The sequence below is a fragment of the Hyla sarda genome, chromosome 6 (assembly GCF_029499605.1).
Source record: "Hyla sarda isolate aHylSar1 chromosome 6, aHylSar1.hap1, whole genome shotgun sequence".
NCBI classification, from domain to species: domain Eukaryota; kingdom Metazoa; phylum Chordata; class Amphibia; order Anura; family Hylidae; genus Hyla; species Hyla sarda.
This window is the reverse complement of record NC_079194.1, coordinates 250,295,963-250,313,412: the sequence shown is the minus strand read 5'-3', so window position 1 is coordinate 250,313,412 and position 17,450 is coordinate 250,295,963. Positions and strand designations below refer to the sequence as shown.

The 17,450-nt window shown below is 42.5% G+C and overlaps 1 protein-coding gene across 2 annotated transcripts in view; it reads left to right on the top strand.

Annotated features, from left to right (window-relative positions):
* AP2A2 (adaptor related protein complex 2 subunit alpha 2) overlaps window positions 1–17,450 on the top strand; it is a 97,410-nt gene that overhangs the window by 64,340 nt on the left and 15,620 nt on the right. The window contains exons 10-18 of one of the 2 annotated variants that reach the window (XM_056526908.1): window positions 253–390; window positions 502–684; window positions 3,809–3,906; window positions 5,138–5,369; window positions 5,460–5,630; window positions 10,881–11,047; window positions 11,281–11,358; window positions 15,949–16,031; window positions 16,766–16,855. In XM_056526908.1, the coding sequence (XP_056382883.1) occupies window positions 253–390; window positions 502–684; window positions 3,809–3,906; window positions 5,138–5,369; window positions 5,460–5,630; window positions 10,881–11,047; window positions 11,281–11,358; window positions 15,949–16,031; window positions 16,766–16,855 (1,240 nt within the window). The remainder of the gene's footprint in view (window positions 1–252; window positions 391–501; window positions 685–3,808; window positions 3,907–5,137; window positions 5,370–5,459; window positions 5,631–10,880; window positions 11,048–11,280; window positions 11,359–15,948; window positions 16,032–16,765; window positions 16,856–17,450) is intronic. The other variant, XM_056526909.1, reaches the window with a different exon arrangement.

The following is a 17,450-nucleotide window of genomic DNA, read 5'->3' as shown; positions in this document are numbered from 1 at the left end:
TGGGGGGTCCTCTGTTACGTTTCCTTTAGCTTGATGGAAAATATTGAACAAGATCTGGCGGTGGTCATATGTATATTGGTGCATTGTACCTTTTAATTCATATTGTCCTGTTATTGAGAATCATTTTGCTGGTAGTGTAACTGTACAACAGAATATTGTGCAAAATAGTTTTGCAACAGCTGGAGGCACCCTGGTTGGGAATCACTGCTCTAGGTTGTCAGAACCTCAAATCCTCTGCTTTTTACTCTACAGACTGAAAGGGACGTCAGTGTGCGGCAGCGGGCTGTGGATCTCCTTTACGCCATGTGTGACAGGAGCAACGCCCAGCAGATCGTAGCAGAGATGCTGAACTATTTGGAGACAGCTGACTACTCCATTCGTGAGGAGATTGTGAGTGCCATAAATGGAGTTTTTTGTTTTTTTTCCCCCTACAACAATATTTGCTCTTGCTCTATTGATTGGTTTCCGATGAGTGTGGGATGCCTGTTGTTGTTCTTGTAGGTGCTAAAGGTAGCAATCCTAGCAGAGAAGTATGCTGTCGATTACACGTGGTATGTGGACACTATCCTCAACCTTATTCGTGTAGCAGGGGACTACGTCAGTGAAGAGGTCTGGTACAGAGTGATCCAGATTGTCATCAACAGAGATGACGTGCAGGGTTATGCAGCCAAGACGGTCTTTGAGGTGAGATGTATATGGGTGTACAACTGCGGCCTATAAATGCTTTGAACACCTGTGTCATTGGGGGATTCTTATTTAGTTAGTGCTTTTGGGCATCCTCTATAGCAACCAATCAGATTGTTGTTTTTTTTTTTTTTTCATAATTTTTATTTTTTACATTTTTAAAAAGGCCTCTGAAAAATGAAATAAGTGATCTGATTTTCCTCTCGACTGGTTTTGAGAAGTCTCCCCCATTGTTTTTATAACTAGTCTAAAACATTTCAAAATTGTTTAATTAAACTTTTACATTTTTATTCATCAGCTTGCATGCATTAAAATACATTGCAAGCTGCTCTATTCCATTCTCTCAATCTACACCGCTTATTGTCAGATCAGTCTTCAGCCCCCCTTTCTCCTCTCCTGAATGATAATCTACACTCTATTCTAATTATAATAAATCAAATCAGATTTAATAGCTTAGACGGGCAGCTTTCAGTGTATAGTAATCTATATTCAGGCCGCAGAAGAAATGTAGTTACATTTTTTCTTGATATATTTTTTTTTATATTTAATTGTGAAAATGTTTTGTCACATACTATCCACCAAAATCAAACATGAATGACTTCTGGTCCACATAATGGTGGCAGCTTTGTGAGCCAGCAGTGAGATCCCAGAACAACATTGTAGTTTAGAAATAAAACCATATGGTAAGAAAATGATCCTTTTAACTACAATATGTTATTTGTAGACTGCTCCTTTAAATAAGGACATTAGCACAATAACATAACAGGGGTGTGGACATTTTAAAAAAAAGCTTCTTGCCCAAGGGGACTAAAACGGGAGTACAATCTACCTGTCCCTCTTGACAATCCATTTGTCTGGGCCAATTTTTGTTTTGGCACTTCCTCCTCACCCATTAATAACCATAACTCTTCTATATTTTCTACAGACCCATGGGAGGGCTTGTTTTTTGCAGGACCCTTGTAATGACACCTTTTCATTTTTCCATAACATATGCTCCGGAAAAAAAAAAAAAAAACATTTTGGTGAGGTGAAATTGAAATAATAAAAAAAAAAAAAGATAATTTAGCAAATGTGGTTTCCTTTTTACGCTATTTACCTTGTGATTGAGCTAACATGTTATTTTGATACTTTAGGTTGGCCTAATTACAGCAATACCAAATTTGTATAGTTTTCGTCACATTTTACTAATTTTAAAAATTCTGAAGTTTTTAGAAAAAAAATTTTATTGCCATTTTCGGACCCCTGCAACTTTTACATTTTTTTTTATACACCAGGCTGTTTGAGGGCAAATTTTTTGTGCCATAATCGGTTTGTATCAGTAACATTTTGGTATTGATCTGACTTTTTAATCGCTTTTTTACTTTTTTCTTGGATGTAATAAAAAAAATGCAATTCTGGGGTTTGTTACTTTATTTAATTTACGTCATTTTCCTTAGGGGATATATATAATGTTATATTTTAATAGTTCGGACAATTACGCACTTGGCGATACCAAATATGTATTTTTATTATGTTTACATGTTGTTTTCTTATAGAGGAAAAGGGTGGTGATTTGAACTTTTAATATGGAAGGGGTTAATATTTGTCTTTTTAAACTTTTTATTAAAGGGGGTTCTCCACTGCCCTGCCTTCCAGAGCTCCGCTAACAGCGTCCGAAAGTTTATTACTCCGAACGCTGTGTGCGGGCTTCCGTGTTCGAGGCCGCCCCCTCGTGATGTCACGAAAGTCTATGGGAAGGGGGCGTTACAGCTGTCGCGCCCCCTTCCCATAGACTTTCGTTGAGGGGGTGGGCGTGACGTTCACGAGGGGGTGGCCTCGAACACGGAAGCCCGCACACAGCATTCGGAGTAATAAACTTCCGGACGCTGTTAGTGGAGCTCCGGAAGGCAGGGCAGCGCACAACCCCTTTAAACTTCTTTTTGACACTTATGGGACTTTTATAGGAGGAATCCTTAGATTTCCTCATACAGATCAATGCAGTTCTTTTGAACTCAATTTTTCTGTGTGCTCTGCGCTTCATTGATAAAGCCTGGTCCAGCTTGACAGTCACGGATACCAGGGAACAAGAGATAAGCCCTCCGCTACCTCTACAGTGGATCGCCCCCGCAATCCATCCCACTAGCCAACCAGGAAGCATTTACATGTCCCTTTAGACGCTGCTTTCAGCTTTGACAGCATCGATCTAAAGGGTTAATAGCCAACCGCGGCGATCCACGCATGCCAGCTGCTAGCGGCGGCCCCCAGCTACAAAAATCTGCTGGGGGTCGCCGGGTATGGAGCGGGCACAAGTCAGGAGCCTGCGCCATACACCCTAAGCTCCGCCATACTTGTCGGGGGCTTTCAGGTCTGTCTCTGCTTGCCCAAAGAAGAGTTAGAGGCTTGAAAAATTCACCTGCCCGACACCCGTTACTGCATGTCCCGGGCGTTAGGTGATAGGAATTCCACATCCCTAAAGTGCTAAACCTGGAGCTGGAGAGAGATCATGTATGGTCTGTCGGTCAGTGCTCTTTGTCTGCTCTTTCAAATAGAAACAGAACCCTTACAGGGCTGTTTCCCAACCGGGGTGCCTCCAGCTGTTGCAAAACTACAACTCCAATCATGTCCGGACAGTCTTTGACTGTCTGGGCATGCTGGGAGTTGTAGTTTTGCAACAGCTGGAGGCACCCTGTTTGGGAAACACTGCCTTACAGCATACTTGCATACAGCTCATTTGCTTCAGGAATTTCTGTCCATTTTATCTGAATGAAATTGGCAGAAATCCAAAGTGCTGCAGAAGAAATCCCATTCAGATTCAAAAACAGTTTTTCAGTCACTAAAATTTCTGCACAAAATCTGACATGTGTGAACATTGCCTAAGATAGCCTAATGGTATACTCACACACAGATTTGTTGCAGAAATTCCTGCGGTTAGAAAATGATTTCCATACATCTAAATGGAGTTGTTTCTGCCTTGCAGTGGTTGCTGCGAGACACTTCGATAGCTGGAACAGTTGTAGAAATGTCCCAATATTTCTGGTTATACCCTAAAAGAGTGCATTTTGTGTCAGTAGAGTATATATTCTTTCACATATCTTTCAATGTCATCTAAAAAATATATATATTTTTTTATTTTTATACTTTTCAGGCTTTGCAGGCTCCGGCCTGCCATGAAAATTTGGTCAAGGTTGGAGGGTATATTTTGGGCGAGTTTGGAAACCTTATTGCTGGTGACCCCCGATCTAGGTATGTAGTAATTTCTGGCTTTCCTGTACCAGTGTTCTCCAGAAGCAGCTTAGGATTCACCTGTAACATACGGGGCCCTACTAATATCATGTCAACCGCTATAGATAACCTTATGCGCCACAAGGCCGGACATGTTGTGGCATTATTCATACTTAGTACAGGGTCAAATCTTAGTTCTGTGAGGAGAAAGAGACAAAGAAAAAAATCATTCCGAGGACAGCACCTCGTGTAATTCTGTGGGTCCAAGTATCTGTTTGTGAGGCTCTGTGATGGGACTCTCACCTGGATAAAATCTTGAGGTTATGCATATCGCCCCTGTAGTTGGGGTACTCTCGGAGACTTGCAAGCCGTCTGGGGTCCGACCAGTGCCAACTGCGTGGGACCGGTATAGGAGTATGCAGAGAAAAGAGGATAACAATGACTGTCTCCACTAGGCGCTATCTCCAAACGATGAATAAAAGATGAGGAAGTTCCTCTTTTTTTCAATAAAAACTTGTTTATTGAATAAAAAAAATAACGTATTACATCAAAGCAAGACGCGTTTCGGGTGTTGTACCACCCTTCCTCAGTTGCAGATGAATAGTGTATTATGGGCACAGGAGCCCTCTTTATGCTTGGGACTATAAAGAGGGCCCCTATGCCCATCATACACCATTCATCTGCAAGGTGTATGAGGAAGGGTGTTACAACACCCGAAATGCGTCTTTCTTTTATGTAATCCTTTATTTTGTTCAATAAACAAGTTTTTATTGAGAAGGAGGAACTTCCTCATATTTTATTCATCATTTGGAGATAGCGCCTAGTGTGGACAGTCCTTTTTATCCTCTTTTTCTCTGCATAAATCCTATTACTGGAAGTTGGTTTTGTGGTCTGTGTCCTACAACAGGCCCTTGATACCACAGTCAGGAGTATAGAACCAGACTTGTGGAAAATGCACCCCTGCTGTTTATTTCCACATGTAAATGCTATGTTCCGCCCAAGCATACGTCTTCTTCATAGCCGATCACTTCTTTCTGTTAGTTCTAGCAATCTGCGGATAACTTGAAACAAAACTCTTGACCAATCATAACGTTTGACATGCCTCTGATTCTGTGAAGAGTTTTACTTATTCCTGTTTAAAAAAAAAAATAAAATAAACACTTTATAGTTCCATATGTTTAGGTTTCTTTGGTAAGTAATACACCGTGTAGATCTGTAAAGGACCTTCATTTGGTTCTTCTTGTCTTTTCAGCCCCCTAATCCAGTTTAACTTGCTGCACTCCAAGTTCCACCTCTGCAGTGTCCCAACACGAGCGCTGCTCCTCTCGGCCTACATAAAGTTTATCAACTTGTTTCCTGAAATTAAGCCCACTATCCAGGATGTGCTGCGGAGTGACAGCCAGCTCAGGAATGCTGATGTGGAGCTTCAGCAAAGAGCTGTCGAATATCTACGTCTTAGCTCCATAGCTAGCAATGACATTTTGGTATGTCATGTAAATGTTTTGGGGGATTCAGAATAGGCTGTGGTTACATTCCTCGCACACTAACCCATGCCATTCTGTGCACTTTTTAAGGCTACAGTTTTAGAGGAGATGCCTCCGTTCCCAGAGAGAGAGTCATCCATCTTGGCTAAATTAAAGAAGAAGAAAGGTCCTAATACAGTCGCTGACTTGGAGGACACTAAAAAGGAGAAGAACAACTCAGACGTGAATGGGGGCACTGAGCCCGCCCCTGTTAGCACAGCGGTATGTAATTCCCATTCAATTGTAGTCATTGTCGCTCTGATGTATCATTACGGAAGGAACTGCAGTTCCTGTGTGTCCTGCTATCACTTCTGATGGGAGACAAGGTGTTATTGGTAACTTGGAGAAGGTTTTAAAAGGAATGTGTCATCAGAAAAAGATTTATCAAAACTTGTGTAGAGGAAAAGGTGCCCATTTGCCCATAGCATCCAATCAGATTACTACTTCCTGTGAAAAATGAAAGACTCGATCTGATTGGTTGCTATGGGCAACTGGTCACCGTTTCCTCTGCACAGGTTTTGATAAATCTCCCCCCCCCCCCCTATTGTTTAAGGGTATGTCCACACGTACAGTATCCTGTGCATCAAATAGGCTAGATTTGAAGCTGCAGATTTCAATGACCGAACACCGCTTCAAATCCTGTACGTGTGAAAAGACCCTAAATCGGGTTTTTATGTTAAACATTTGTTTTACGAATTATTATTATTTTTTTTTCCTCTAATTTTTAATTTTACCATCTATATTTTGAATTATCCTGCAATCTGTCAGGTTCCATTTGGGCCACTAGACCTAAAACTAAGCTGAGATTTCTGAACAGATCACTTTCCAGCTCCTTATCAGAGACCGGAGTAAAGCGCTATGAAAGGTGACTACAGTAGATAACCGGTTCTGTGGAATGGCATCTAGAGACAGATCATAGAGCACGCCCAGACACCTTCTCCCTTCATGCCAATAGGACAGCTTCAGTCTATTGTTGCCATGGGGCTTGCTTTAAAGCAGTGGTCTCAAACTGTGGCACTCCAGATGTTGCAAAACTTCAACTCCCAGCATGCCCGGACAGCCAACGGCTGTCCGGGCATGCTGGGAGTTGAAGTTTTGCAACATCTGGAGGGACACAGTTTGAGACCACTGCTGTAAAGCACATCTTTTGAATGCTGTTCAAAACGGCTTAGGCAAGATGGCTGCCCCTACAATAATGTTCACAAAAATGAAATAAAAAAATACAATCCAGAAAATATCTTATCAGAAGAAGAATCTAGATAATACATTCCCTTTTATTAAAAACAGGAATAAACCATTGATAGAACTACCAATAATACAACAATGTTTCCTGATTGTACATGTGTTTCTCCTATTTATCCGTTTCCTGTTTAACCTGTTATTGATGCAGCCTCCCTCCTCCATGAACGTGTTTGAAGACCCTCTTGTACGCACAGTGCGCCCTCGTCCATTATCTCTCCTGACACCCCTCATGCCTTGCAGCCAGCACCCACATTCGGCATTGAGCCATCCTACAATCGATGTCTTATTCTGCCAGGTTCTTTTACCATAGTAGGAATGGAATGATATACTAAACGCACTTTTTAGACAACAAAATGTATCTAAAACCCTTCTCTTTGGCTGTGTGACTGCGCTCTGCGCATTTAGGGATTGTGAAATGCATGTGGCATGGCTGTTTGTGCTGCAAGCCTCTCCTTTCTTATTGGATAACAGAAAATTGTCATGGTCATGTGTTATTAGCAGTGAAGCTGCAGCTCGGCCTCTGTCATAGGTTTAAGAGCAAGGTACTTTAACCCCTTAAAGCGGTTCTCTGCTGAAAACATCTTATCCCCTATCCAAAGGATAGCGGATAAGATATCTAATCGGGGGTCCTGCCGCTGGGGACCTGCGCAATCTCTGCTGCGGTACCCCAGTCATTCAGTGCATGGAGTTAACTCCGCTCCGTGCCCGATGACTGGCGAACAAAGCCGCCACGCCCTCTCTGTTCATGGGAAGAGGCGTAACTGCTACCGCTGTGACGACCACCCCGCTATGATGCGCGCTTAGCTTCTGAGCCTGCGTCCTAGAAGGGGAGCGGACGCAAGGCATACATATACGCCCTGCGTCGTTAAAGGAGTTTTCTTATCGAAACGGATTTGTCGTAAATATGAGGTCACTGGAATTCCAACACCAGATACCCCAGCCAGTAAGCTGATTGCCAGAGGGGGAAGTAGACAGCGCCATACGTTGTGTAGTGGTTGTGCTGGGTTACTGCAGCTCCAAGCCTGTTGAATGAATGGGAGCTGCAGTTATTCAGCACGGCCATTGCACGATGTATGGATCTGTATGGATCTTGGCTGGAGTACTGGATGTCAGGACCCACTAGTCTGATGTTGATGGCCTTTCCTTAGGATAGACAATCAGTAAGTTATGACTTAAAACCCCCCCTTTAACATGACTCTTGCTTCTGGTTCTTCCTAATCTGTTACACTATTATACGGGCCATATCTGTTGGCTGAATAACCATTCAGCCAACACCAATTCCTTCCAACAAGCCATACACATGGACGCTCGCCCAGATCACTTCTCAATGCACAGAGAGACCTAACTGCTGCCAGACCCCTGACAACAGCTTATCTCCGTGAGAACAAAGGGTTACTATTAGAGATGAGCGAACTTACAGTAAATTTGATTCGTCACAAACTTCTCGGCTCGGCGGTTGCTGACTTTTCCTGTATAAATTAGTTCAGCTTTCCGGTGCTCCGGTGGGCTGGAAAAGGTGGATACAGTCGTAGGAAAGAGTCTCCTAGGACTGTATTCACCTCTTCCAGCCCACGGGAGCACCTGAAAGCTGAACTAATTTATGCAGGAAAAGCCATCAACTGCTGAGCCGAGAAGTTTGTGACGAATCGAATTTACTGTAAGTTCGCTCATCTCTAGTTACTATGCTAAATATAACCATGCCCGACAGAGAGTCAGGTGGTCAACATCCACATTAGTCAACCCCTCCTGCACAAATTTGTGGGCTGAGCTTAACTTTGCCTAATATGTATGGCCACTATTACTCACTGTTATTCATCTTGCACTCATCCAATGGTTAAAACCCGCTATATAAACCAGACTGTGAAGTGTGGAATTTTTGGGCCTTGTTCTGCACCTATGGAATCTTTTTGTGTATAGAGATTGTCTGTAGGGTTCTGCTGTATATGCTGCGTATTATGTTTGATAGCTGCTCTTCCATGTGATGGTTTTTCTCAATGCTCCTCACTAACCCTTTTACAGCTTACAGCTTTTAGTCTAGTTCAGGATTTCCCAACCAGGGTGCCTCCAGCTGTTGCATAACTACAACTCTCAGCATGCCCGGAGTTTTAGTTTAGAAACAGCTGGAGGCACCCTGGTTGGGAAACCCTGGTCTAGTTAATAGTATAAAGAATAACTTGCATTTGTCCTGTGTTGTACAAGATGCTGTATGTGATATTTAGTCATTAACCCCTTAAGGACGCAGACAATTTTATTTTTACGTTTTCTGTTTTTTCCTCCTCGCCTTTAAAAAATCATAACTCTTTTTTTATATTTTCATTCACAGACTAGTATGAGGGCTTGTTTTTTGCGCGACCAGTTGTCGGTTGTAATGCCATCACTCACTTTACCATTAAATGTATGGCGCAACCAAAAAAATACTATTTGTGTGGGGAAATTAAAAAGAAAACCGCAATTTAGCAAATTTTGGAAGATTTCATTTTCACGCCGTACAATATACGGTAAAAATGAAGTGTTCTTTATTCTTTGGATCAATACGATTAAAATAATACCCATGATAACCTACTTTTCTATTACTGTTGCGCTTAAAAAAAAATCGCAAACTTTTTAACCAAATTAGTACGTTTAAAATCCCCCTATTTTGAAGACCTATAACTTTTTTTCATTTTTCCGTATAAGCGGCGGTATGAGGATCATTTTTTTGCACCGTGATCTGTACTTTTTATACTTTTTATTGATACCATATTTGCTTATATACATTTTTGGGGGTATAAAATGTTATAAAAAAAAAAGCTGCTATTTTGGCATTTTTTTTATTTATTTTTTTACGTTCACGCCATTCACCGTACAGTATCATTAACATTTTATTTTAATAGTTCAGATATTTACGCATTCGGCGATACCAAATATATATATATAAAATATTTTTTAACACTTTTTGGGGGTGAAATAGGGAAAATGGGACAATTTACGTTTTTTATAAATTTTTTTACTTTTATTTTTACACTTTAATAGTCCCCATAGGGGACTATTTATTTCAATCATTCGATTGCTAATACTGTTCAGTGCTATGTATAGGACATAGCACTGATCAGTGTTATCGGTCATCTTCTGCTCTGGTCTGCGGAAAGGCAGATCAGAGCAGAAGATGACGGGGAGTAGGGATGTAAGAAAAAATCGATTTTCGCGATAATCGCGATTTTTCATTTGCCGATACAGAATCGATTCAAAATATTTTTGAATCGATTCTTTTAGGGATGTGGAATTTTTAATAAAACACACTTTCTCTTACCTGCCAACTAGCCCGCGGAGCTCCGGTACAGGTGTTGGGTCCCCGGGCTGTATTCTTCTTACTTCCTGTTAGTCCGGCACGTCACATGGAGCTTCAGCCTATCACCGGCCGCAGCGATGTCCCGCCTCCGCTGGTGATAGGCTGAAGCTCCATGTGACGTGCCGGACTAACAGGAAGTAAGAAGAATACAGCCCGGGGACCGAACACCTGTACCGGAGCTCCGGGGGCTCGTTGGCAGGTAAGATAAAGTGCGTTTTATTTTATTTTGCAGCCCGGACGGGATAACATGAGAAAAGTGAGCACCGGAGTACTAGATCGCCGCTGTCAAAGCTGACAGCGGCGTCTATTGGGATCTATGAATGCTCCCAGGTGGGCGATATATCGCGATGTATCGTCACCTAGACGGTATCGCGATATATCGAATCGCCACACTGGTATCGCGAATCGAATCGCCAAATTCTTGGCGATTCACACCCCTAACGGGGAGGCAGGTGAGGGGACCTCCGGCTGCCATGCTGGATGATCGGATCGCCACGGCAGCGCTGTGGGCGATCCGATCATCCATTTTAGTGACCGCGATGCTGCAGATGCCGTGATCTCTATTGATCACGGCATCTAAGGGGTTAATGGCGGACATCCGTGGGATCGCGGATGTCCGCCATTACCGCCGGGTCCCTGGCTGCGATCAGCAGCCGGGACCTGCCGCACATGATCCGGGCATCGCTCCGATGCTCGCGGTTATGCTTAGGATGTAAATGTACATCCTGGTGCGTTAAGTACCAGCACACTAGGAGGTACATTTACGTCCTGCATTGTTAAGGGGTTAAACTAAAATATTCCATGTATCGGTGGTGCCATAGGTTTGCGGTGTGCTTTTATACTCTCTCTCTAGCACAGTTTGCCTTGTTGCATTCTCATTGCCATGTTTTTTATTTCCACAGTCAACTCCTTCTCCCTCAGCGGACCTTTTGGGCCTGGGAGGGCCCTCCACATCCAGTCCCGGTGCTCCCCCTGCTGCCACATCTGGTAGTCTGCTCGTGGATGTCTTTGCAGATACCTCACTACCTGTGGCTGCTGTCGCTGCAGGGCCAGATGAGAACTTTGAAAGGTAAGGGATACTTCTGGATAAGTGCTGAATGTAAAGGATGTGATGCTATTGGACGACTATTCCTTGCCCCCAAGGTTTTAGCAGCATTAGTAATGACTCTACATATAGAGTCTGGAATGTGTTTGGCTATATAGAAGTTCTGTTGCACAATGGGTTTGGGGGAACTAATGGTACTTCGTGTTGCTGCCTCTTTTCCCCTTGGTTTTCTTCTTTGCCGCCGATGCCTGATACAGTGATGCCCCAACATCCACAGAAGGGGCATCTGGGGAGCCAGACCCTTCTGTTCAGGAGGCGGACGATTTCTTCTACAAGTAAGCAAAGCTACACCGATCTGAAAGACCCATTTGGTTTGTTCTATCATTCCCCTTTCCCTGCTGCAGTCTGGCCTTCTCATTTTAGGTGTCCTTGGTATTAAAGCAGCAGAGGCAAAAAAATAAGAGTCCTTATTGAGTACGGGTCCGGTTGTGAATTTTTACTTGAAAGCCTTTAATTGGCAAAAGCACAAGTCGTGATTGTGCAGTAAAGAAATACACTATATAAAATGTACAGTGCATGTAGTGTCTAAAAGGAAGTCCTTTAGTATATGGTATACATTGGCCCTCTGATTTACTAAGAGTGGTGTGTAGGTTTCTTTGTGGGTTTTAATTCCCTAAAAAATTTTTCCCACGGTATTTACTAAGGTCTCCCTATACTTTGCACTTTTCCCTGCATTTTGCTTTTTTTTTTTTTTTTTACACATGCTCTGATCTGTGGGGTTTTCCTCAGCTCAAATCCACCACATTTTCTGTGGAAACCTTAGTAAATATGTTGGGTTTTTGTAAAAAAAAATCCCCCCCTTTCCATGCCGGCCACACTTCCTTTTAATGTCTGTCACGCCCCCTTTTCAGGTTTTCTCAGTAAAATGGAGAGTTTGTTGGGTTTTCGTCAATTCTGACGCACAACCCGACAAAACATATCAGGCTTGCGATAGTAAATGAGGGCCATTGTGTCTTGTCTGCTAAGACTTTAATACGGTGTTACATATTGTGCAGGTTCAGAATGTTGCCTCTGTCTTCAAAAGGTCAGATTATACAAGCAGGGGTTACTTCATGCCTTCCCCAACCTAGTGCAACACTACTAGATAGCATATGTGGGTTTAAAGGAGTATTCCCATCTGGATATAGTTACAGGATTTAAATGTCCTGTACAACTTGTGTAAAAAGTTTTGAGACCAACACAAATTTTTATCTTTCAAAATTTTTTTTCTTTAGTTTTTGTAGTGGTAAATTTCTTCAAAGAAGAACTAATCCTACAGTGTAGTTTGTTTTCCAGCACAGATGCATTTATGTGTTTCATTACTCTAATTTGGTCATGTGATCAGCAGTCTTCCAGTGCTTTTTTGTCACAACAGGATGTCAGTACTGAGTCTACACGATGACATAACCTTTCAGATCCCCTCCTCCGAGCTTCCAGACCCCTCTGGTGTATGTTAAGGATCATGAGATATATAGATATAGAGATAGATATAGATATATAGATAGAGATAGATATAGATATATATATAGATAGAGATATATATATAGGCAGAAAAAAATGGTTGCAGCACTCAAATATAGTGAAAAAAGTAGTGGTAGCTTTAATCCATCAAAAGTTACAGATGCAACGTTTCTGCTGCCAGTGCAGCCTTTTTCATGCTTGAAAAAGGCTGCACTGGCAGCAGAAACGTTGCATCTGTAACTTTTGATGGATTAAAGCTACCACTACTTTTTTCACTATATTTGAGTGCTGCAACCATTTTTTTCTGCCTCTACCTTGAGACCTGTGACCGAGGTTTATTCGGCTGCCTGCACCAGCACCTAAAGATAAGGAGTGCTGCTCTCCACTATACCTTTTACCTATATATATATATATATATATATATATATATATATATATATATATATATATATATATATATATATATATATATATATATATATATATGTTACAATAAATGGGTAGAAACTAATGGTCCACCACTTAAGGACTAGGACTCGGTAGCTAACTGATAGTGGTGAGCGTGGAGAACCTCGGGTATATCGTGGGTAGAGGTGGTGCATACATTCATAACAGGAAATATCCAAAGGTGAAAAGAAAACAGGATTGCACTCACCATCCAACGAATCTTTATTAGATGCCAACATAACAAAGCAGGGTGTGCAGGTGTGGAGGCGGGGAACGTGAACCCGGATCAAACACCAAAGTCAGAGGATTTATGGGGAATGTTGGCTGCATTTCACAACCCACATCATTGTGCATTTGTAAACCAAAATAGATAAATCAAAAGGCATGCACAAGAAACTCTACATTATTTTCTAATAGCCTATCCTCTAGAAAATCAAATAAAAAATCCCAGAATGCTACGTTAAATGGGCACTCTCATTAAAACTAATTTTTGCTATTGCAATCCTTATGGTAAATAAAAAATATTTCTAATATACTTTGTTTAATTTTAATTTTTTTTTGTTTTCTATGTTTTATTTGTGCTTAAAAAAGCTCAAGAACATTTTCCACCCTCTTATACCCAGCCTGGAGTGCTGAGGACGTGTGTCCAGCCAACAGCATATGGCAGTTAAGTGTGAGAGGAACTATGATTGGATTTGGCTGGACACGCCCCCCTCAGCACTCCAGGCGGCACTTCCTGTGTTTGGACTTAGGTCCAAAGTCTGTGTATGAGATGGGAGAAAATGTGCTCTTGAGCTTTAAGCACAAATAAAACATAGAAAGCTTACCACGCACCGGCCTATAACACGCACCCTCATTTTTCCAAGCATATTTGGGTAAAAAAAAGTTTTTTACCCAAATAACCTTGGTGCGTGTGTATGTGTATACCCCGATACACTGTTTCTGACCCCACAGAAGCCCCCAGGAAAGGCAGGAGGATAGAGGCTGTCGCTGCCCGCTGCTCTCCCCCTGCCTTTCCTGGGGTCTAGAGCCCTGCTGCCGCCGCTTCTCCCCTCCTGGCTGTCGGCGCCGCTGCCCCTTCTCTCCTCCTGGCTATCGGCGCCACTGCCCCATTGCCGATGCCAATAGCCAGGGGGAGAGAAGCGGCGCCGGCAATGGGGCAGCGGCGCCGATAGCCAGGGGGAGAGAAGAGGCTGCCCCGTTTCCTCCCCCATCCCCGGTTGTATAATTACCTGTTGCGCTGCTTCTGGCCTCCGGTGTGGCGTCCCCTTGCTATGCGCTGCGAGACGCAATGACTAGTGACGTCTTCAACGTGATGTCACTCGTCATTGCACCGCGCAACGCATAGCAACGACACAGGGGATGCCACAACGGAGGCCAGAAGCAGCACGGACCCGACCCCGGCAACAGGTAATTATACAACCGGGGATGGGGAGGCAACGGGGCAGCGGCGCCGGCAGTCTCTGGATCCCAGGACAGGCAGGGGCAGAGAAGCCGGCAGCGACTGCACCTGCAAAAGCCGCTGCAGTTCATTGATTTAAAGCGCCCGCTTTAAATCATTGAACTGCAGCGGCTTATCGCCGTATAACAAGCAGATAGACTTTAGGCTAAAAAATTTAGCCTAAAAAATGCGTTTTATACGCCGATGAATACGGTAATTTTTTTTAAATCAAAGTATATTAGAAATATTTTTTATTTACCATAAGGAGTGCAATAGCAGAAATTAGTTTTAATGAGAGTGCCCATTTAACTCTAGTTTGTTATAAAGAATGAATTGCAATAAAGTAATTTCTTACCATAAATTATCTCGATCTCGCGATAAATGCCAGTGACACCTCTGGGACCCATACATTTCAGTCATGTATGGCTTTATCCTGTCGATATACCAAAAATATCCAGATGGGAATACAACCCCAAGGAGTGGTTCATGTGTTTACACTAGAAGGCCCCAGTGACCTCCCATGCTTAGCTCTGGGTTCACTTGCTTGTAGTCATTGGTGATGTCTTAGGGTAAGAATAGTAGGAAATACATAATGGGGGAGATTCATCAAAATCCATGTGAAGGAAAAGATGACAGCTGCCCATAGCAACCAATCATTTTTCAGCGTCCTTTTTCAAAATGAAAGAATCGATCTGATTGGGCAACTGGTCAACTTTTCCTCTGCACAGGATTTGATAAGATCTCCCCCAATATGTGTAGCTGATGCTTTGACACAGTTTTAATGGTGCCCTTTCCTGTACAAATCTGTATCTACACAGGAATAAAACAGGAATAGTGTGGATGGTTTTATAGAATTACGTCTTCATACAAGTTATTTAGACCAGATTAAAGTCCCTGCTGCTTTAACCAGGCAACTGTTACATGCAACAGTATTTCATCTAACCATGTAACAAACCCTGTACATCGGGCGCCACACATTCCCCCCGGACCACCTGATAATTTTTGCATGCATTTAAGTATTGGTCTTGCTTTAACCATATGTTTTTCTTTCTGAGATCTTTACCGGTCAAGGAAAAAATTGGGATGACTCTACCCCCCCATTCTCTGCTGGATTCACAATGTTCTCTTGTATATGCTTTACTTTCACCTCTCTAAAGAGATCAAAGTAGCCATTGCCTTTCCCTTGATCTACTGTAATGTCCTTCTGGAGCGGATTTACTAAAGTATGGTTTGGGTCAACACGGACAAACGGGACCCTGCATGTAGATCCCTTAGTCTTCAGTCCCATTGGGCAATACAGGATGTGTCTGTGTGATGGTGCGGTCATACTTGTAGTCCTATGTATAGAGGTGTGACTTGTCTGCTGGAGTAGAACGGTATAAAGAAAGTTCCTTAGGATTTAGTGGAGTTTAGGCCCTATCCAAATGACACTTTAGTAAATTTAGCCTGGTTTACCTCCTCATCATCTTTAGCATTCAACTGACGCTTCGCAACTTTCCTTTGTAAAAGATCTAATTATTTTATTTATTTACTTAAGGTTCATCTGCAAAAATAATGGCGTCCTTTTTGAGAATCAACTGCTACAGATTGGCTTAAAATCAGAATTTCGTCAAAATCTTGGTAAGCAATCCATTCTTATATTCTGCTGCTCTGGTCCTCCTTGTTGTTGTTTTTTTTTTACTGGACTAAAGCGATGGCGTGCTGATAGACCCACATCACCACTGCAGCCTGATGCTGATCTTAATGGGGTACTCTGCCTCTAGACATCTTATCCCCTATCCAAAGAATAGGGAATAAGATGTCTGATCGCTGGGGACCCCCACAATCTCTCCTGCAGCACCCCCCATCATCTTGTGCACGGTGCAAACTTTGCCATGTGCACCAGATTGCAGGGGGTGCTGCAGGAGAGATTTCGGGGGTTCCCAGTGGCAGGTCCCCCCCCCCCGCGATCAGACATCTTATCTCCTATCCTTTGGATAGGGGATAAGATGTCCAGGGGCGCAGTACCCCTTTAATGGTCCTGTGTCTTGTACCACTGAGGCCTGTGATTGGCTGCACAGTTACATGGTTATATTGGCACGCCATTGCTGCAGTCAGATAAAGCCTGGAAGGGAGGATGTGGCAAGGATTAAACAGGTCTGTATTCTGTATGTAAAGCACAGCCTACTAGTATACGTTGGATATTGCTGACACAGCATAGTTTTGTAGTCAGATTATTAATGCCATCTTTTCATGTAATGCTACCTCATTCTGGAAGGGGCTGTACATTATGGGGAAACAATCAGTAGATGAACAGAATTTTAATACTTGATATATTAACCCATGTCTCCTAATTCTTCTCTTACATTCCATAGGTCGTATGTTTATCTTCTATGGCAACAAGCTGTCCAGTCAGTTTCAGAACTTCACTCCGACACTAGTTTGTTCTGAGGAGCTGAAGGCCAATATCCTTTTTAAGTAATTTACAATGTTAGTGTGTGGTAGAAGGGCGTATTTACAGGGAGCATGCATGGTACATCACTGGTTTACTATGTTTCTCTGACATAAACCTCCTGACACCTATAAGGGCACTGGGGGCTTTCCTGGCACATACAGCAGATCTATAATGTGAATGAATAACTGACCGTGATTTTAGAAGCAGATCTGATTTATTTCTCAAGTGTTTTACAGGTGAAAATCGAAAAAATTTGAATATTGTGCAAAAGTTTATTGTATTTCATTAATGCAACTTAAAAAGAAAGGAAGCATGAAGTGCTCCGAAATCTTCTGGTAGACGGATGCGTTGACCCTGGAATTAATAAAGCACAGTGGACCAACACCAGCAGATGACATGGCTCCCAAATCATATAACATATTGTGGATTTGGGGTTTCCATGAGCTGTAAGTCATAATCATCACAATTATGACAAATCATGGCTTGATCTATCTTGCTTTGCATGTAATGAGTCTCTCTCATATATTAGTTTACCTTTTAAGTTGCATTACTGAAAGAAATGAACTTTGCACAATATTCAAATTTTTCGTGTTTCACCTGTATAG